At 35.7% G+C, this 21474-nt stretch overlaps 1 protein-coding gene and 1 long non-coding RNA gene across 2 annotated transcripts; one reads left to right on the plus strand and one right to left on the minus strand.

Moving 5' to 3' along the window:
- Positions 1 to 164: 164 nt before the first annotated feature.
- Positions 165 to 3331, minus strand: LOC104646995 (uncharacterized). The gene is made up of 3 exons (XR_011220685.1): positions 3215 to 3331; positions 2157 to 2568; positions 165 to 1832 (listed from the first exon to the last, which is right to left on the minus strand). It is a non-coding gene; the product is annotated as an uncharacterized lncRNA (long non-coding RNA).
- Positions 3332 to 7838: 4507 nt separating this feature from the next.
- On the plus strand, positions 7839 to 12537 carry LOC138348121 (uncharacterized). Its single transcript, XM_069296732.1, has 3 exons — positions 7839 to 7998; positions 11475 to 11777; positions 11921 to 12537. Exons 1-3 carry the CDS (start codon positions 7839 to 7841, stop codon positions 12535 to 12537), a joined length of 1080 nt encoding a protein of 359 aa, XP_069152833.1.
- Positions 12538 to 21474: the final 8937 nt, after the last annotated feature.

The raw sequence follows: 21474 nt of genomic DNA on the forward strand, positions 1-21474 counted from the left end.
AATTCTAGGTCATCATTTATATGACTTGAAAGAATAGTACCAGTATCATGCAAAACATCTGTAGAGTGAGACTGAAAAGGAAAAATATTTTCAGTACAGATCAAATCTCGACTGATGAAAAAAATATGATGTTCAAGATCATACAATTTGTAGCCTTTCTGCGTAGTTTCATATCCCATCAAGACAGATTTAGTTTCTCTTGGACCAAACTTATCTATCTTTTGTGTATTTGTAGCATAACATAGACACCCCATGATTCTCATGTATGATATATTAGGTTGTTTTCCAAATAGCACCTCAAAAGGAGATACATTATGCAAAACAGATAAAGGCATTATATTGATAATGTGCACAGCTGTTGATATGCACTCTCCCCAAAATCTAATGGTATATGTCCTTGGAATCGGATTGCTCTAGCCGTTTCCAAGATGTGTCTATGTTTTCTTTCCACCACACCATTTTGTTGAGGTGTGTGTGGACAAGAACTCTGATGTATAATTCCATGATTAGTGAACAATCAGCACATTGAGAATTGAAGAACTCCCCTCCATTATCTGATCTCACATCCTTAATTTGTACATCAAACTGAGTTTTAACCATCAAAATAATTTTTTTGAAATATAGTGGAAACATTTGATTTGAGATGAAGTAAAAATACCCAAGTCCATCTGGGATGATCACCAACTAATGTAAGAAAAAATCTTATGTTAGTATGTGTAGAAACTTTATAAGGTTATACATCCATGTGAATTAGATCAAAACATCTAGTACTTCTATTGCTACTAGCATGAAAGAGAAGTCTAATTTGTCTTGCTAATGGACATACATCACAATGACTCATGACAGAACTCCTATTGAGCTTAAGCATACTGATTTTTCTGATCACATTCAAAGGCACATGGCCTAATCTCTGATGCCACAATACTTCATCCTCACATCCTCTTGCTGCAACAAATGACCTTGATTTATGTGAAAATCGATCTTGATTCTTCAACATGTACAATCCATCTTCCTCTTCACCAATCTCCTTCACTTTCCCAGTGAAGAGATCCTGAATGAAGAAGAAATCGGGATAAAATACAGCACAACAATACAATTCCATAGTCAATTTGGACACTGATAAGAGATTGAACTTAAAATCAGGCGCACATAAAACATCTTTTATAACATCACCTCCTTTAAGTTAACTGCCTGAATTGGTAATGAGTGTTGTGTCACTATTTTATAGCTAATTGAACCCTTCTTGGATTATTCACTAAGGATCCAGGTTTCAATAAGGTAAGATCTCTAACCATGTGATTAGATGCTCCACTATCCGCTGTCCAATCTGAAGAACAATTAACTGCAATATTACAAAGAGAAGTACTTGCAAATGTACTTGCCATATTTGCATTGACCTCATTCATGTTGTGTTTGTTCAGCATTTGTAATATTTGATTATATTGATTTGGCGTAAGTAAGAAACATGTCCAACTCCTCCACTTACGCTTAGTCCAAATTGAGGCTGATGATTGTATGATTCAACTCCAGTTCTCTATTGCCCTTGCATTTGTGAAAACCCTTCTGCTTATGTTCCACTTGAAGCTTGTACAATATTAACCCTTTTCTTTCCTTTCCATTCCGAAGGATATCCAATTAACTGAAAACATATATTCTTTGTATTACCCTGTATATTACAATGAGTATAGTGTTTTAACTTGTTACAATCCTCTCTAATATGTCCTTTCATCTCACAATGATAAAATAAGAATCACCTCCTCTTTGTTGACGACTAGATCCATAACCTCTACCTCCTCTTCCTCTAGAACCTGATCCTCCAAATTGATAACCACCTGATTTATTTGTCAATAATGCAGTAGGATTAGTGATGCCTCCACCAGAATATTCACCAGTTAGTGCACATTGAATCTCATCTTGTACAATCATGGCATAACATTAATTAACACTGGGTGAGGGATTTAGCATAAGTATCTGACTTCTAGCTTGTGCATATCTTTCATTCAAACCGATGAAAAATTGCAATAACTTTTGCCTACCCATATTATCAGAATAATCCTTCGATCTAACACATTCGTATGATGGAGGATGAACTATTGAATTGAATTCATCCCAAAGATCTTTCAGTTTTGAATAATAGACTGAAACAGGGGAAATACCTTGAGCATGTGTAACTATGGCTTTGTGAAGATGAAAAGTTCTGGACATATTGACTTTATCAAATCGTTCCTGCAGATCCAACAAAACTTGAGCTGCATTTGATCGAAAAAGAATTCCACTGACCAAATCCTTGCTAACATTGCTCATAATCCATGACAGGACCATTGCATTACATTTGTCCCATTGCTTCTTCTCAATTTCAGTCGTGAAACCATCTCTTTTGATGCTGCCGTCGATGAATCCTGATTTGTTCTTCGTGAGAAAATTCAATTGCATCGTCGACTCCATAACATATAATTCTCCACTCCAGTAAGTTGTATCCCAATTTGCACTGCCCCTGGTACATCGGAAGAACCCAGAACAAAGGATGATCATGATCTATCTTCTTCGCCATTGATCATCAACTTTAAGCTACAAAAATGAACGTAGAAGAACGATTCTCAATTTCTAAGCTCTCATACCATGATAAAAAAATTGAATCCAATTACACAATCAGAATTTGAATTATATAAGAAGAATGAATCTCAATTTCATATCCATCAAGTACAATACATTGTATTACTCGCTACATATGTATACATGTACTAATTGACTTATTTACAAGAAAACTATCTTCTAGAATCTTCTCAATATCCTAACTAACTATCATATCAACTTAACTAACTATCAACTAACTATCACATGTAAACTAATCAAGTTAATTATTTACAATCTCTTTGTTATAATCTCTAATATCTATTATTATGTATTGGTGTGAGACATGTAAAAACTTTTGTTATGTTAGAAGAGTCTTCACTTAATTTATATGATGAAAATCTATTGTAATACACCTCTTTAACCACATGAATTGAGAAAGAAAGAACATATGACATCCATAATCTCCCTATGTTTAAATTTTCAAAATCAACAAACATGAATCTACATATTTCTTTCCAAATCTGCATGTCAAAATTAGTTACGATTCCAAATATGCATGTAAAAATATAGTAAGAATTCTAAACATGAAAAGAGAAGGCATGTTGATGCAAAGAAACTCAGAGGAATAAGAAAAATTTACCAAAAGAGAAAATGATAGTCAAACAAAATGCAGTGAGCCTCAAAAGAGAGAGAATTAGAGTGAAACCGATTGAACATTGTAGACAATTATCGTGTATCTAAAATTTTGAAGCACGTGTAGTCCACCTGTTGATCCAACAACAAATAGGCCAAACATATTATATAATTCATGATGTCTTCTGTACAATTTAATAGTGTAGTGTTTGTACACTTCAACTCTCACTTCTAATAAGGAGGATATATATATATACACACTAAATTTTTCACATGTACATTGCACATGATTACAAATTTCAAAAATATATGTTATAGTAAATAGTATTACTTATTTAAGTGTAGATTTGAATAAGAAGTTTAGCAAAAAATAATATTGCAGATTTTTCAACGTGGATCGTTATATATGTATTTTATTTACGTAAACCTATGAAGATGGTCAATGAAAAATTTTATTAGTTAAATGTAATAATGTATCGATTTATTTTAATTTGATGAGGTTCAATCATGTAATTAGCTTTACCTCACTAATATTACCTTATAGACACTATTTGCTTTGTACTTTTCTTGTCATCTAGCCAGATGTGTTTAACATGTGTATTCAACGTTAAATTATTTAGATGTCATATGAACACGTGAAAAAGACAACTACATTTTATATATTCACATATTTCACAATTGTTGTAAAAACTTTTTTTAAAAAGAAAAACTCAAAACATTTTAAAATAATATATTTTGAAGTTAAAAAGATCTTGTTAATTAACTTGATAATACATTTGTAACATATATAATACTTAATTTAAATACAATTACCTACCCAAATATAAATACATATGTGCATTAATGAAAATATATATCTCATAAAATTAACGATTAAATATATAATATAAATTAAACTAATATAAACTTCAACTAGAGGTACTACAAGTCATATGAACTTTTCTTCGTCTAAAATACTGAAATATCAAAAAATAGTAAATAACTAAAACAAAAGGGCAAAATATATAGTAATAACTAGGGGTGTACAAATCGAATCATTAACTCAAACCGAACAGACGAACCAAATCAAACCAAAAAAAAAAAAATCGACTTGTGATTTGGTTTGATTGGTTTAGCAATTGAAAAAAAATTGACCATTCTTGATTTGGTTTGGTATTAAAAAAAAGAATCGAACCGGACTCAAACCAAATCGACACACTTATATATGCATAATTTATTTTATTTATAGATAAAAATATTATTTACATATAATCTACTTTGGTGATATAGTGTGTGTGTGTGTGTGTGTGTGTGTGTGTGTGTGTGTGTGTGTGTGTGTGTGTGTGTGTGTGTGTGTGTGTGTGTGTGTGTGTGTGTGTGTGTGTGTGTGTGTGTGTGTGTGTGTGTGTGTGTGTGTGTGTGTGTGTGTGTGTGTGTGTGTGTGTGTGTGTGTGTGTGTGTGTGTGTGTGTGTGTGTGTGTGTGTGTGTGTGTGTGTGTGTGTGTGTGTGTGTGTGTGTGTGTGTGTGTGTGTGTGTGTGTGTGTGTGTGTGTGTGTGTGTGTGTGTGTGTGTGTGTGTGTGTGTGTGTGTGTGTGTGTGTGTGTGTGTGTGTGTGTGTGTGTGTGTGTGTGTGTGTGTGTGTGTGTGTGTGTGTGTGTGTGTGTGTGTGTGTGTGTGTGTGTGTGTGTGTGTGTGTGTGTGTGTGTGTGTGTGTGTGTGTGTGTGTGTGTGTGTGTGTGTGTGTGTGTGTGTGTGTGTGTGTGTGTGTGTGTGTGTGTGTGTGTGTGTGTGTGTGTGTGTGTGTGTGTGTGTGTGTGTGTGTGTGTGTGTGTGTGTGTGTGTGTGTGTGTGTGTGTGTGTGTGTGTGTGTGTGTGTGTGTGTGTGTGTGTGTGTGTGTGTGTGTGTGTGTGTGTGTGTGTGTGTGTGTGTGTGTGTGTGTGTGTGTGTGTGTGTGTGTGTGTGTGTGTGTGTGTGTGTGTGTGTGTGTGTGTGTGTGTGTGTGTGTGTGTGTGTGTGTGTGTGTGTGTGTGTGTGTGTGTGTGTGTGTGTGTGTGTGTGTGTGTGTGTGTGTGTGTGTGTGTGTGTGTGTGTGTGTGTGTGTGTGTGTGTGTGTGTGTGTGTGTGTGTGTGTGTGTGTGTGTGTGTGTGTGTGTGTGTGTGTGTGTGTGTGTGTGTGTGTGTGTGTGTGTGTGTGTGTGTGTGTGTGTGTGTGTGTGTGTGTGTGTGTGTGTGTGTGTGTGTGTGTGTGTGTGTGTGTGTGTGTGTGTGTGTGTGTGTGTGTGTGTGTGTGTGTGTGTGTGTGTGTGTGTGTGTGTGTGTGTGTGTGTGTGTGTGTGTGTGTGTGTGTGTGTGTGTGTGTGTGTGTGTGTGTGTGTGTGTGTGTGTGTGTGTGTGTGTGTGTGTGTGTGTGTGTGTGTGTGTGTGTGTGTGTGTGTGTGTGTGTGTGTGTGTGTGTGTGTGTGTGTGTGTGTGTGTGTGTGTGTGTGTGTGTGTGTGTGTGTGTGTGTGTGTGTGTGTGTGTGTGTGTGTGTGTGTGTGTGTGTGTGTGTGTATTCAGTTTGCATCTAGCCTTTAATCTTATTAGTTTAGCATAATGAACGTTAATATTTTTTTAAAAATATTTTGTACTCAATGTGAATTTGTCAGTCTTTTCGAAAAATTTCTATTCGCTTAACGTATTTTAAGTTTATTTTATCACACACGTAAGTGAAGAAATATTTACCGTTTTTTCGAATACGGTATAGTTTTTTAAAAAATTGAATTAAAAAAACAAAAAAACCCGAAAGAGCCGACTAAAACCGAAATCGAATGATTTGATTTGGTTTTTAAATTGGATAAACGACATAATTGGTTTAGATTTTTTAAAAGAAAAAATCAAACCGAACCGACCTATGTACACCCCTAGTAATAACTATTTTGAAGCAAATCACATAAGTAACATTGATAAATAAAGTCATTCTTTTGTCTAGAGCATAAAAAACAAATGCCGACAATTCTCTAAATTTGAAAAAGATATTCAGAAGTATACATTTACATCACAAGAGAAATTGTTAAAAAAAAAATAAACGAATTTAGACTACATTGTGTTAACTTCATATATTGAAAAATACATACTAATGCATATATTAAGCAAAAAAATAATTATTATATCATCAAAACTATTTTCCTCAAGTACTCTAGGTTATGTAATATACCCTCTTAGGATAGAACTACTTAATTCATCAGAATAGTGGTACCTCATATTATGCTAAAATTCAAACTCACTCAACGACAATAAATCACACAAAAAGATTTAAAATGCAAGAAAAAGAGTAGAAGATTAAAAAAAAATTTGTGGTTGAAAAATGAGAGGAAACCCCTCTGTTTATAGTCAACAAAGGGTATTATGAACAAATATTTTTTTGTGTCTTATATAAAAAGTCATGACCTTTTCGAGAAGTCACAACCCTTTGGAAGATGCACAACTTAATGAAATTAAAGTCACAACCTGAGTTAGCGATATTATTATAATTTAAAATTCAAGTTAGGACTTCATGCTTTTAAAATAATATTTCTTGATTGATAAAACGAAATCAAAAGATCAGAATTCCACCCAAAAATTAAGTAAGCCACCAAGAGAAGGAAGAAGAGCCAGTTAAGCTGAGAATCAAGAAGATCTTCACCGAGAAGGAAGTAAAGTGATTTTACCATTCACTTATCTGATATGGACATGAATCAGCAAACCACTTCAATCAAGAAATCCCTCAATTTCCTCGATTGAAAGAAACACCCTTGGGTTTTTCTTACAAGAGCAAAAGTTTATCTATATAAACCTCTTTTAGCCTTACATGTGAATTCTTCACTTGAACTTGTACTATTGTCTTCTGTTATCTTTCATAAAAGCTTTGTATTTCCGTGAGTATAAAATTGAAAAAGAAAAGAGAGAGAAAAATTTAAGTGTAGGAAGTAGAAGTTGTGTCAAAGTTGAAGATTGATTTGCATATCAGACATGTTTCTCAATTGAAATACTTTGTAACACCTAAGTTCTCAACAAGCTACGAAAACCTTTAAAATTCACGGGGATTGAAAGTAGACACCATATCGATATTCTGAATCAGTGTAGTAGCTCTATGAGTCTTTTACTTCAAGCATTATTCTTTCCTTATACTTTTATGTTACTCTACATGTGAATCGACTATCCCACAAGAAAGTTGGCTAAAGGATATTTTTAATTCATTCACCCCCCTCCCCTCTTGACTTTCACTTTCCATTCTTAATCTCATGAGTAATTACTACATTTTATTTGCTTTCAAAAAATATTCTATAGCTAAAATTGAATTTTGTCAGTATGTTTGTTGATTAAATTAAGGGAAGTTCACGATCTCTTTTTTTGAGCAAGTTTTTTGTCCATTATTATCTACAACATTTGAGCTATGTATAGAAGCCATATTTTCTATAATGAAATATGAATCGAAGTGTTCGAAGTAAATTTCGATCATATCATTATTTGGAATGTTCATTACCCATAGACATCAACCTCCATCTACTACCAGATCTTTCATATCTATGTCAAAAAGTTATTGAATTCTTTAAGTATATACAAATCTCTGTCATCTTCGTAAACTCATCAAGGTCCAATTTATCCACATTAAGGTTGGGCAACGGAACGGGATGTACTGGTACCAGTTCTGTACTGTTCCGGTTCATTCCGGTACGTCCCGCTTTGATTGCCTACGGGACGGAATGGGACATCCCGAACTGGGACACGAAACGGAATGGAACCAAAGTTTGATACCGGTATATCGACAGCAGTTTATTCCGATTTATTCTGGTTTCGGTCCAGTTCGGATTAATTAATATTTATTAATTAATTTATATTATATATTTATTAATTAATTTATATTATATATTTATAAATTATAATTTATATTTTATGTCAAATATTAAATACTACCCAAGTAACCAACTACTCCCTATTAGTATTATATTGGTATTACATTCGAGACTTAGTTGAAACGGAACTCTTCCTATTGCGTAAACTATGCACTCTACTAGTAGTTGTAAATTGAAATTGTAATTTATAATACAAATTTAAATAAATTAAATTGATATTTTTTAATTTTTTTAATTTTTTTATCATTATTTTTATTTAATTTTTTGAAATTACAAATTTAATTTATTTAAATTATATGTTATAAATATTACGTATAAGTTATAAATATTACTTTTAAATAACATATTATTAAATAATAAGTAATAACTTATAAACTTCAAAAGATTTAAATCTTGAAAACTTAATTAGACTTAACTTACAAACTTAATAACTAAAATTTTTATAAAAAATATCTTTAAAATAACTTAAGTAAAAAATCATATTATAAACTTAACAACTATTAATTTAAACTTAGAAAAATAAAAAAATATTCATATTTTCGTAATTCAAAAAAAATATTTTTTGAAATAACTAGATGTGTTATACCATTTATCCAATTCCGTTTCATTCTTGGTCCGTTCCGGTTCATCCCGATATATAGTGGGACGAAACAGAACGGAGTATCCGTTCCCGTAATTCTGGTCCGGTTCATCCCGGTACCGGTCAACGAACTGGCCAACTCGTCCTGTTTCGGTCCGGTACTGATTCGTATCGATCCGGTAATCCCGTTTTGGTCCATTGCCCAGTCTTAATCCACGTTAACATAATCAATATAGTTTATGTTACCTTTGGATAATGCTTTTCTTGAGTACGTTCTATAATTGTCTTAAGTCATACATGACCCCTTAAAGTTGTCTGCATATTTCACTTAGACACCTCAACTTGAGCTAATATCTATAAGACACTCTAATCTTAAGAAATTAAGACCTATCAAACATTTTGTGAACACCTAGTTAAGAGAAGAAGTGTGTGTAATACAAATACATATGGTGTGGCAAAATAACAAATCAAGTGGAGAGAAGTGACATTTTAATTTTAAAAAATTATAAAAATAATTTTTTAAATATAACCAAGTCTATACATAAAAAGAAAAAAATCAACTTTAAAATAAAATAAATAATACACTCATCCTCCACGCTGACCCCACCTCCTTTTCTTCTCTATTCTTGATAGTTACTTTTTTCCCCATTGTTAATTCTCCATTTTGAAAAATTGAAGGTTTTGAATTTTAACGTATATGAAGTATGAATTATTATTTTTATTTTTATGCCTTTTTAATTATCGTTTAAATTGATAGTATTTCGTGAAAAATTTGTTCTTCCTTTGTTTAATTTCGAATTATTTTTTCAATTTTTGTTCAATTTGTGGGGAAAAGGTGTGAGGGTCAGGACGTTGGTGGAAGTAAAGAGGGAGCGAGAACATATTTGAATAGTGATCTCCATTTTTAAGGCGAAAAAGATTTTGGACTCCATTTTTTTGAGTGAAAAAAATGCGGACTCAATTTTTTCCGGCGAAAAATATAGAAAATAATCTCCATTATCCAGCGAATTATGATGATAATCTCCATTTTTTTCTGGCATAAAAATAATGAGATTATTTTAAATCTAAAAATTAATATTACAAAAAAAAGGATGAAGAGAAAATTTGTTTAAAGAAAATTTGGGGGTGAGAAGTAGTGAACTGGCTGGTCTTGAAAGAGAGCAAAGAGAAAAATATTTTTTACTTTTAAAAAAATAATGAGAAAAAGAAAAGGAGAAATATTAATATATTGATGTCACACGCCCATCAACGTGTGCATTATAATTTTTGTGTCATGTATGCACACAGTGTCTAAGTGGTTCATATTTGAGAGGGTATAGGTGTTCAATAGGTGCAAGTGTTAGTTGAGGTGCCTAAGTGAATTATGCGGACAACTTTAAGGGGCCACAAATGACTTAAGCCTCCATAATTTCTCCGTGATGTATTTTTGTATTGAGAATGATGTCTCTTCTTCTTTTTATGAAAAATTATATCATAATCAACATAAATATACATATATAATATAATACTAAAATCATAATTACCATAAATTAGAGGAAATTCTCTAGCATTGCTGCTCCCAAAAAAAATTACAACTTCCGAACTTAAATTATGTTACGAAAAAAGGCCTAAAATATCCTCGAAGTATTGAAAATGGTACATAATCACCCCCATCCACCTATTGGCCCCCAAATACCCTTCACATCCACCTTTGGGTCCAAATTTACCCCTTCATTAACGGACCAAAATTAAAAATAATTAAATAATAATTTTTAATTACGTAGCACTCAACCATTGGTTGTAATTTAATTATTTAAAATAATTTTAAACCCAGCCATTACCCATCCATTTTAACTAAACCCGCCCCACTTGACCCAATTTAAAAAAAACCATCTATTTAAAATACCCTAAAACCTTATTCCTCCAATTTTCACAACTTTCATCGACTCCATTGTCTTCTTCTTCTTCATCCTGCAACTTTCACCATGTGCGTTCACAATCTCGACTGGAACTCAAGTAAGAACTTTTGTGCACTTTGAAATTTCGGTTAGGATTTAGGTTTTAATCGATGTTACTTGTTTTGAGAATCGATTTCTATTTATGTTAATTTTTCGTGTATTCTATGCTTTTTTAACAATTACTTATGGTGATACTACAATTTTGTTTAATGTTGTCTATTTATGTTAGTGTTATGTGTTACTATGTTGATTTTGAGTAGGATTTTTTTAATTGTTGTCTCAAGTTTGTTCTTTTCTGCCTTTACTCGTCGTTTCTACCTTTATTTCATAATACTTTTCAATTTGTGTTAGTCAGATATGTCTTTACTATTGTTAGGTATGAAATATTTTATTAAATGGTTAGATTTTAGATATTATATTATATATTTTTGCGTATGTAAAGTTTTACTTTGAAGCATGTGGTCCCTATTCCTTTACTCTTGGTAGATTCCTCTGATTTTTAAAATATTTTGTTGTTGCTTATGTGGACCTTTTCTCTTTTTTTTTTTTGTCTATATTGTCCTTTTCTTGAAGAATGGTTGACAAGGTGGACCTATTATTCTATTATGGGGGCAAGTGGGTAATGATACCTAGTGTTATTTACATTAAAAAATTAACTCATGTTTGGAAGGAGTATGATTCAGATTTATTGTCATATATAGACATACAGTGCAAAGCCTTCCATTTCGGCGGGTTGATGTGAAGAGTTCCATGAAAAGTTACGTTTTAGTAAGGTCCAACAACTTCTACTCAAAGGACCTTCGGGGAGGTATTATTTGATTGAGGGGGATTCTGGCATAAGAACAATACAAACAACACTGTCTATTAAGTCTAGTGTACTTGAATTGTTTGTTGTAGATGAGGGGGATGGTGTTGTTCCCACTATTGACATCAGCCACAATGATGAACCATACCTAGTAACAGTAGATGTTGCTACTGAAGGTGAATCAAGTGAGGAAGAAGATGATGAAAATGAACCTAATCTAGTCACAATGAATGCTGGAATAGATGTTGCAACTGAAGGTGAATCAAGTGAGGAAGAAAATGATGAAAATGAGCCTTATCCAAGTGACTACAATAGTGAAGAATTGGAATCCTTTAGGTTGGAAAAGAAAAGAGAAATTAATGATCAACTTGACAACTTTAAAGAGTTGGAAAAAGGTATGAGTTTTAAGAACCTTGATGAAGCTAAAAGGGTTGTAAGTTACTACTCAATTGCTAGGAAGGTTGCCCTTAGAGTGACTCTGTTAGAGTTAGATATAAATGTATTGTTGGTTGTCCTTTTGTGTGTCTTATTTCTGAAGTTAAAAAAGGGCAAGGATTTGAAATTAAGACTTTGCAAACAAAACATACATGTCCAGAAGCATTCAAGAATAGAAGAGCTACTCAACAAGCTCTAGCACACTACTTTAAGAATAGGGTCCAAAATGATCCTAAGTGCAAAGTGACTAAAATGAGAAAGATTGTAGATGATAAATTTAAGCTTAATATTAGTTATTCAAAAATGAAGAGGGTTAAAAGACTTGTACTGGAGAAACTAGATGGTAGCTATGTTGATGATTTCAATAAATTGGAGGGTTATGCTCAAGAGTTAAGGGACAATAATCCTGGTACTGATGTAATTATAAACATATCCAAAGAGGCTTTGTTGGAACATGGACTAAGAAAATTTTTGAGAATGTATATTTTTATTCAGGCTTTGAAAAGTGGTTGGAGAGCTGCTTTGAGACCACTTATAGGGTTAGATGACACCTTTTTAAGAGGGAAGTTCAAGGGAATTCTATTGGTCGCAGTTGGTCAAGATTCAATGAAGCATTTCTATCCACTTGCTTGGGCAGTAGTGGATAGAGAAACTATTAGAACATGGAAATGGTTCATTGAGTTGCTGAGGAACTCATTGGGGTTGGCAGATGGTGAATGATTGACACTAATGTCTAATATGCAAAAGGTAATGTTGCAAGTGTTTGACAGTTTTTTATTTATAGTTATTGTATACACTTGATTTTTTGTAAGCTATTCTATTCTATTTTTTTCTTATTGTTACAGGGCTTGATTGGTGCCGTTAGTGCTTTGCTCCCAAAATCACAACATAGATGGTGTGCAAAACACATAGAAGTCAATTGGTCTAAGTCTTGGAGAGGTGTACAAATGAAGAAGATGTTTTGGTGGTCTGCTTGGAGTACATATGGAGAGGAATTTGAAGACCAATTGAAGTCCATGGATTCTGTGTCTAAAAAAGCAACCGAAGGTCTTTTACGGTATCCACCACAACATTGGTGTAGGGCCTTTTTTGACACTGTCTGCAAAAACTACTCATGTGATAATAATTTTACTGAGTCTTTCAACAAATGGATTTTGGAAGCAAGGGCAAAACCAATAATCAAGATACTGGAAGACATTAGAATTAAGGTATTGCCGCTATTTTATATAACTTGAAGGAATATTGATTGTATTGAAGTGTTAACCTAATAAGGGAATACATGGGAGATATATATAAGAGATATAGGAAGGTATACTAATCCTAACAGGACTAGGATTAAGGAATACTAATCCTAACAGGACTAGGATTAGTACACAGTAAATACTAATATTATTTAATACTATTTATTTAATACTATCTGTTATTATCCCCCCTCAAGCTGAGCTGAGCAGAAGCGAACGGAAGCTTGGAACTGAGGTAATCGTGCTGTCGGCTCTGGAGAGGCTTGGTGAGAATATCAGCTGGTTGTTCTTCAGTGGGTACATACTGCACAGTCATGGTGCCGTCCTGAACTTCATCGCGAACAAAGAGACAATCGGTATCAACATGCTTCATTCTGGTGTGTAGGATGGAATTCTTGGCCACACAGATGGTTGATTTGTTGTCACAATAGAGAGCAGGAACAGTGTGAGTGGTGCGGAGTTCGCGAAGAATATATGTGACCAACATGGTCTCAGCAGCAAGAAGAGCAAGGGCGCGGTATTCAGCTTCAGTCGAGGACCGAGAGACCTTGGGTTGTTTTTTTGTACACCAGGAGATCAGGTTCGGCCCCAAAAAAACGAGAAACCTCGATGTAGATTTTCTGTCATTTTTATCATTCGCCCAATCTGAATCTGAGAAACCCCGAAGCTTCAAGTCCCCAGGTCGAATTAGTAAACCACGACCAAGAGTGCCAAAAATGTACCTGAGAATGCGTTTTAGAAAATGGTAATCATGTTCACTTGGTTGATGCATGCGCTGAGCAACTCGGTTGACAGCAAATTGGATGTCAGATACTGTAGAGCCCCAATGAGGCTGCGAAAGTGGGTGATATCGGCAAAGTAGGTGTCGGCTCCATTCGTAGACGAAGAGACTGCCATCGGTGTTGGTTGACTAGTGCATTTTTCCAGTCCATCTTTCTGCAACAGATCTCGAGCATATTTTGACTGATGAAGAAACAAGCCGCTGCCTGTCCGAGAAACCTCCATTCCCATAAAATAATGTAACGGGCCAAGGTCCTTCATTTTGAAGGTAGTATGCATAGCTCGAGTGACATCCTGAATGAGAGTTGCAGTAGAGCCTGTAATAATGATATCATCTACATAGCCAAGAAGAATGACTGTACCGTGTGCTGAATGTCGAATAAACAGACTCGTGTCGTGTACGTAACACGTGAAATCGAGTCCCTGGAGGAACGTTTTCATACGTGTGTACCAAGCACGGGGGGCTTGCTTGAGCCCATACAGAGACTTCTGGAGTTTGCAAACATGTTGAGGGAAGCGGGGATCAATATAGCCCAGTGGTTGCGTCATGTAGATAGTTTCATCAAGCATGCCATGAAGAAAAGCATTGGAAGCATCCAACTGATTGATGAGCCAATTGTTGCGCACGGCGAGTGACAGTACCAGGCGAATGGTTTCCTGCCGAAAAACAGGACTGAATGTCTCGGAGTAATCAAGCCCATACTCCAGATTGTAGCCATTAGCAACCAAACGAGCCTTGTACCTGGAAATATTGTCATCTGCATTGTGTTTAATTTTGTACACCCATTTACAGCCCACTGGGTGCCGCCCATGGGGCTTTGGTATAAGAACCCAAGTTTTCTGATCAGTCAAAGCCTTAAACTCGTCATCCATAGAGTGACGCCAATAAGCATTTTTTGAGGCAACAAAGTAGGTTGTTGGTTCACTATCGGGAAGGGGTGTATTTGGTAGTATGGTAGCCTGAAAGGTCTTGGGTTTAAAGATACCGGCTTTGCCACGGGTTAACATGGGATGAGTATTGGGGGGTGGCACGGGTGGTGGTGATTCGGGGGTGGCTGGGAAGGACCCAAAATGGATCGGGCTGGAGATGTTGTGGGTATGGGGTGGTTCGGGTTGGTTGTGAGTGTGGGTGGTGGTTACGGGTGTATTGTGGGTGACGGTCGAAGGGGTGATGAAGGGTAGTTGTGTAGTGGGTGGAGGTGTGGGGGAAGGTGGTGAGGGACCCTGTGAGTATGTTGGAAAAAGGGGAAGGACGCCAATGAATGATGTATTTGTGGTGGAGGAAATAGACTCATAGGGAAACTCATTTTCGACAAATTTGACATGACAAGATATGTAGACTTTATGAGTTTGTGGGTCAAGACAGCAATAACCCTTGGAGGTAGGATGATACCCCAAAAAAATACAAGGACGGGATCGGGGTTGTAATTTGTGAGTAATATGAGGGCATAGCCAAGGGTAGGCAAGATACCCAAAGACACGGAGGTTGGTATAATTGGGAAGTTCTTGGTAAAGGAGTTGATAAGGTGATTTGTTGGAGAGGGTGTGACTGGGCATTCTGTTAATGAGGTAGTTTGCGGTGGCTAGAGCTTCTACCCAAAAGGAGACAAGGAGATGAGATTGATGTAGAAAAGTAACCATCGTTTCAATGAGATGGCGATGCTTACGCTCAGCCACCCCATTCTGTTCGAGAGTGTATGGACAAGAGGTTTGATGTATAATTCCAGGGATTGCAGAAACTGGCCAAAGATGTTATTTCCATATTCCTTTCCATTGTCACTTCGAAAAAGTTTAACATGAGAATTGAATTGTGTTTTGACCATTTTTTCAAAAGTGACAAAGGTGGTGTATGCCTGTGATTTGTGTTTTAGTGGGTACAATCAAGTGTATTTTGTAAAATCATCCACAAAACAAATATAATAGCGAAAACCAGTAAATGAAGGAACAACAATAGGACCCCATAGGTTAGAATGAATAAGTTGAAAAGGTGCAGTTGTACGCTTCTCAGATAAAGTAAAGGTAATTTATGAGATTTAGCGATTGAACAGGAGTCACAATTGTTTACATGAATGGAAGAAGAACCTAATTTAGACATTAAATAATTTATTATTTGAGTAGACGGGTGACCCAGATGATTGTGCCACAACAGACTGTGGCCATCAGCCGAAAGAGCCACCAGAGCCACAGGAATGCTTTCTGAAACTGGGTGGACAGACGAACTTGTGCTAGGAAGAACGTACAGACCATGCTCACAGGGGCCCTGAAAAATCACCCTCTTGGTAGTATTGTCTAGGATCTGAAAATCATTAGCGGTGAACAAGAGTGAGCAATTATTGTCTTTTGTGAATTGGTGAACTGAAAGAAGATTGGTTTTAATAGAAGGGACGTGGGTAAGGTTACCTAGGTGAAAGATAGCGGTGGGGGTTTTAATGGTACCCGTGCCAGTGTGAGAAATATTAAGGGACTCACCGTTGCCAACATTAATACCATTGGAGCCATGATATGGATTTAGAGCGTTAAGCGTTGATAGATCAGAAGTAACGTGCATGTTGGCCCTAGTATCCAACAACCATTTAGAGGAAGGGCCGGCTTGAGATGCATAATTGGCACGGTTATCACTATTTCGGCTCTCCTCATACCGAAACCAGCAACGAACAGCGGTGTGTCCTATTTTCTGACAGATTTGAAAAGTTGGACAATCCCGCTCGTAAGTGCCCTGCCCGGCGCAAGAAGATGACTGCCCGCCGCTGCCGAAGGAGTGCATGTTGTTGTTGCTGCCGTGCTGCTGACCGTCGTAGGGTAGACGACTGCCTTGCCGACCCTGCACCCGCGGCCTCCGCTGTTTCTGCCGTAGCCGCCGCGGCTCCCCTACCGGCCACCACCATGCCCCCCGCGATAGTTCTGGCTTGCGGTGAGGGCGGTGGCCGGCTCCATAATAGCGGCTTCTCGGAGAAGAAGTTTGCATCCAGATCCACGTTGATTTCTTCATTTTTTAGCCACGAGGAGAGAGTAGCCAGGTCAACGGGCGTTGGACTGATGCGAACCGCCTGTTTAATGGAGGAGTAAGCTGATGGGAGCCCTCGAATGACACACATGACGAGATCTTTTTTGGGAATGATTTTGTTCACGGTGTCGAGGGCTGTGATGATGGTGGATACCTCGTCTAAATACTCCGTCATAGTTTTCGTGCCTTTGGTAATTGTGTGGAGACGATCACGCAATTGAAAAATATGAGAGTGGGAAATTGATGCATAGCGTGTTGCGAGGGCCGTCCACAGGGCTGAAGCAGTTTTGTAGGATCGGACGTGTTTCTGAACCGTGGAAGAGATGACCGCAATCAAACATGATCGGATCTGCCCATCCACGGCTTTCCAGGTGGCATGGGCTGGATTGGTTGTTTCTGATTTGTCCGTGGTGGTGATGACTGCCGGCGGTGGTTCTGTGCTTCCATCGACGTATTTGAGAAGGTAATTGGCCTCAAGGGCTGTAAGAACGGTGATTTTCCATGTAGGGTAATTTATGTCTGATAATTTTTTGGGAATCAGGGCATGAAGATGCTTGAGAAGGAGTTTAACGCTAGAAGGAAGTGAATCGAGAGGATCCACCTCGGTTGTCATGGCTGCCGCCGCCCAAGAGAAGAGAGGGAACGATCGGTGCCCTAAAGAGAGAAAAAAACCTAGAGAAAAGAAGATCTAGGTTTTCTGGCTCTTGATACCATGAAGGAATATTGATTGTATTGAAGTGTTAACCTAATAAGGGAATACATGGGAGATATATATAGGAGATATAGGAAGGAGTACTAATCCTAATAGGACTAGGATTAAGGAATACTAATCCTAATAGGACTAGGATTAGTACACAGTAAATACTAATATTATTTAATACTATTTATTTAATACTATCTGTTATTATAACTATATGATAACATCTATTATTGTTTAATATGATAGTAATATGTAGGTGTATATGTATAGATTATATATGTCATGTACATGTTATATATTTCATTGTTATCTATAGGTTATTAAAAGGTTGAAAAAACTTGAAGAAGAGGGTAAGAAGTGGACGGAAGAGTATAGTCCATATTCTATGGATCTGTATCATGATTTCAGAATGATTTCTCAAGGTTGTCAAGTTGTTGCTAATGAAGACTTAGGATATGAGGTGTTTGAGGGTATAGATAGACATGTTGTGAATCTTGCTAGTAAGACGTGTACTTGTAGGACATGGGATTTGACAGGAATACCATGTTCTCATGCTATTAAAGCATTAGAACATGATAAAATAGAGCCACTGAATGAGATGCATTGGTGGTATTCTAAAGAAGCTTACTTGCTTGTATACCAGCCTAAAATTCAACTTGTTAGAGTTGAAAAATTCTAGAAAATTGATCTTTCTCAAGCTATACAACCACCACAAATACATAAATTGGTTGGTAGACCAAAATTAAAGAGAGTAAGGGAAAAAGAAGAGGCAAGAAAAAGGGAAGGATTATGGTCGAAAAGTAGAAAAGGATTGCAAATGACATGTGGAAATTGTAGTGTTGTAGGTCATAATCGAAGAAGATGTCCCCTAGTAAGTCATGTTTTATCAATTTTTAATTACTTCCAATGTATAATTATTTATCTTACACTTTAACAAATTTTACAGCTTCAAGAAGGAGGACAAGTTCTCCCAAATGAACCAATCTTGATGCCAACTCTTGAATTTGTTGCATCTTCTAGTCGATAAACAAGCCATCAATCAAGTGAAGAATTCAATGAAGCTGCTGGTCCCTCAAAATCAAAGAGAAAAAATGTTTCAAAGGACAAAGTTGATGCACTCCCAAAAAAGTCTAAAAAAGATGGGAAAAAAAAGTTGTTGCACCTTCGATTGCAATTGTTGATCAAGATGAAGTTGAAGACGGTATTGAATCTGAGGATGAGGATACAGTCCTTGCACCTAGAGTGATATCTGAAGAAAAAACTAGACTTCAAATGAAGAAGATGCTACAACAATCAATTGGTTCAAGAAGGATTAGTTTTAAGGGTGATGAAAATGGTGTTGTTGTCCCTACTAATTTACTATACTCACCAAAAAAGCTAACTAGGAAAGGCAAAGCATGTGTGACCTCAAGTCATTTGAAAAAAGACAAGGAAAAAAAGATTGGCAAGCTTAAGGCAAAGAGGGGCAAGCATTAGAAAGTAGTTGCTAAGTATTGATTTAATGTTTTTTTTAGTATGTAATGGCACAGTGGAACTTCTTAAACTGCTATTTTGGAGGGGAAAGAATTAAAAATTTGTTTGATAATGTTTTGTGGGCTGAAAATATTTTGTGACTTGAAAATTTTATAAATGCATTCTATTATTCGGTGGTTTCCTGGAACTGTTGAAACTTTGTGGTTGTGGAACTGTTGCAGTTTCGTGGTCTGTGGAACTGATGAGCAGACCATAGTAATTTTTTTAGAGATGCTTCACTCAATTGTTTTCTTTTCAGGTCCAACATTGAGTTGGAAACACTCGTTGAGTTGGAAATGTATTGAGATAATGAGTTAGTTGTATGGAGGTTGTTGTTTAGTGTACATTAAAATATGATTAAATGCAATGGACAGTGGCTGAAAAGGAAGCACCATTACTCTTTTTTTGGCTTCTTCAATACTTGAGTTGTTTGTGTTTCTAACATCCATAACTATACGTTCAATCAGTGGAGCTGAAGATGCTGAAGTCCATAACTATGTAGCAGCCCCATCTCATCCATGGTTCGAGGTCATCTTTTGCAACAATAAAACCACAAGTTATTGAATATTATAGTGAATGCAATTATTGACATCACAGTGATCTGGAATGTCTTAAATATACATGAGAAGGAATTCCGCTTTATCAATATCTATTCCCTCGATAAGCATGCCTTGAGGAGTTCCATGTTGGAGATACTATACTTATGATATCCTATTAGGAGAAATTCTCTGCACACTGTAGGTTCCTATTAGTATGTAAATTTCTTATTTTTAACTGTTGGAATTGATCACAGAAAAATTATGATAGAATAATATCTTTTAAAAACACTTCAAGCTCGAGAAAAATGGATAATAATAACAGTAGGAGATAATGGAGTAAATAGAGTTTGTGAATTCTACAGATTTGAGGCTTGTAGTCTTTTTTATCTTCCTCTGGTTTGGATTATCAACAACTTATAGTGAAAGTCACAAGTTTATAGTAAAATTCATATCTTTCACCTTTGAACAGAGGAAGCAACAATCACTGACTTACTGCCAAATTGATGAGAAATTAACAATCACTGCTTACTGCCAAATTGAAGTAGTAGACATAACAATCAAAACAAATGTAGCTTTGCCAGAAAATGCACACACAAATGTATCATTAGTAGACATAACAATATTGCATAATTCTTCATTAGTAGACACAACAACAACCAACATCATCTTTACAAATAATCAAAATAAAATGCAGTTCACTAACTTAACACAAACAATAGCACCACACTAAATTATCTTGGCAGCTGCAAAACCAACAATAAAAGCCCAAGAAACTGCAAGCAAACTTATCAATTTATGAACTTTCAACTCTAACTTTGAAACTTTTTCATCCAAGCTAGATAATTTCTTCATCTTTGAACTCTCAATTTTATCCATCAACTCCAAATTTAACATTTTCCCTTTCAAGGCAGAAACTTTCGTCAAATCAGAAATTTCATTTCCATTCATATCATTCAACTCAGACATTTCATCGGCAATCATATCCTTCAAATAAGAATCTCCAATGCCACCCATATCCTCCACAATCTTCTTCAAATGATTTTTTTCTTCCCGAATTGAATCCAATTCAACTTTTTGATAATGAATCATGGTTGACACATGACGTGGAAGTTTTTCATCAATCCAATTCTAATAATCACAAGAATTTGACCCAACACGACCACATCTATCAAATCAACGCCCACCATTTTCAAGAGTTGTAGCAGTATAATATCTTGCCAAAAATTAACACTTACATGTACGAGATTAAAGTTCTTCAGGGGAAGAAATCAAAGAAGAAGTTGACATTTTCTTCAGGAAGAAGAAGAAGAAGACAATAGAGTCGATGGAAGTTGTAAAAATTGGAGGAATAAGGTTTTAGGGTATTCTAATTAGATGAGTTTTTTTTAAAAAAAATTGGGTCAAGTGGGACGGGTTTAGTTAAAATGGGTGGGTTTAAAATTATTTTAAATAATTAAATTACAACCAATGGTTGAGTGCCACGTACTTAAAAATTATTATTTAATTATTTTTAATTTGGTCCGTTAATGAAGGGGTAAATTTGGACCCAAAGGTGGATGTGAAGGGAATTTGGGGCCAATAGGTGGATGGGGGTAATTGTGTACCATTTTCAATACTTCGAGGGTATTTTAGGCCCTTTTCTGATTATGTTATTGGAGAAAATATGACGCAATTTTTAGATTTTAAGGTGTTTTGGAGATTAGAGATAAAGAGAGAAGAAGTTAAGAAAGAAATCTGTGATGTTTCAAAATGAGAAGTTCAAACGATACTGCAGTAACTAAAGGTGTCAAAAGTATATATGAAAAATCGATTGATTAAACGCACTGAACCGATTAATATAAATTCTCAATAGAATTGTATTTTTATTTAAGTATATAACTG

The sequence above is a fragment of the Solanum lycopersicum genome, chromosome 4, assembly GCF_036512215.1.
Source record: "Solanum lycopersicum chromosome 4, SLM_r2.1".
In the NCBI taxonomy this organism is placed as follows: Eukaryota; Viridiplantae; Streptophyta; class Magnoliopsida; order Solanales; family Solanaceae; genus Solanum; species Solanum lycopersicum.

Coding starts and splice junctions, on each gene's coding strand:
- LOC138348121 (XM_069296732.1), top strand. CDS start 7,839: ATGTACTGGTACCAGTTCTGTACTGTTCCGGTTCATTCCGGTACGTCC. Junction 7,999..11,474: donor GTTTATTCCGATTTATTCTG/GTTTCGGTCCAG, acceptor TGTTTGTTGTAG/ATGAGGGGGATGGTGTTGTT. Junction 11,778..11,920: donor CTTTAAAGAGTTGGAAAAAG/GTATGAGTTTTA, acceptor TTATTTCTGAAG/TTAAAAAAGGGCAAGGATTT.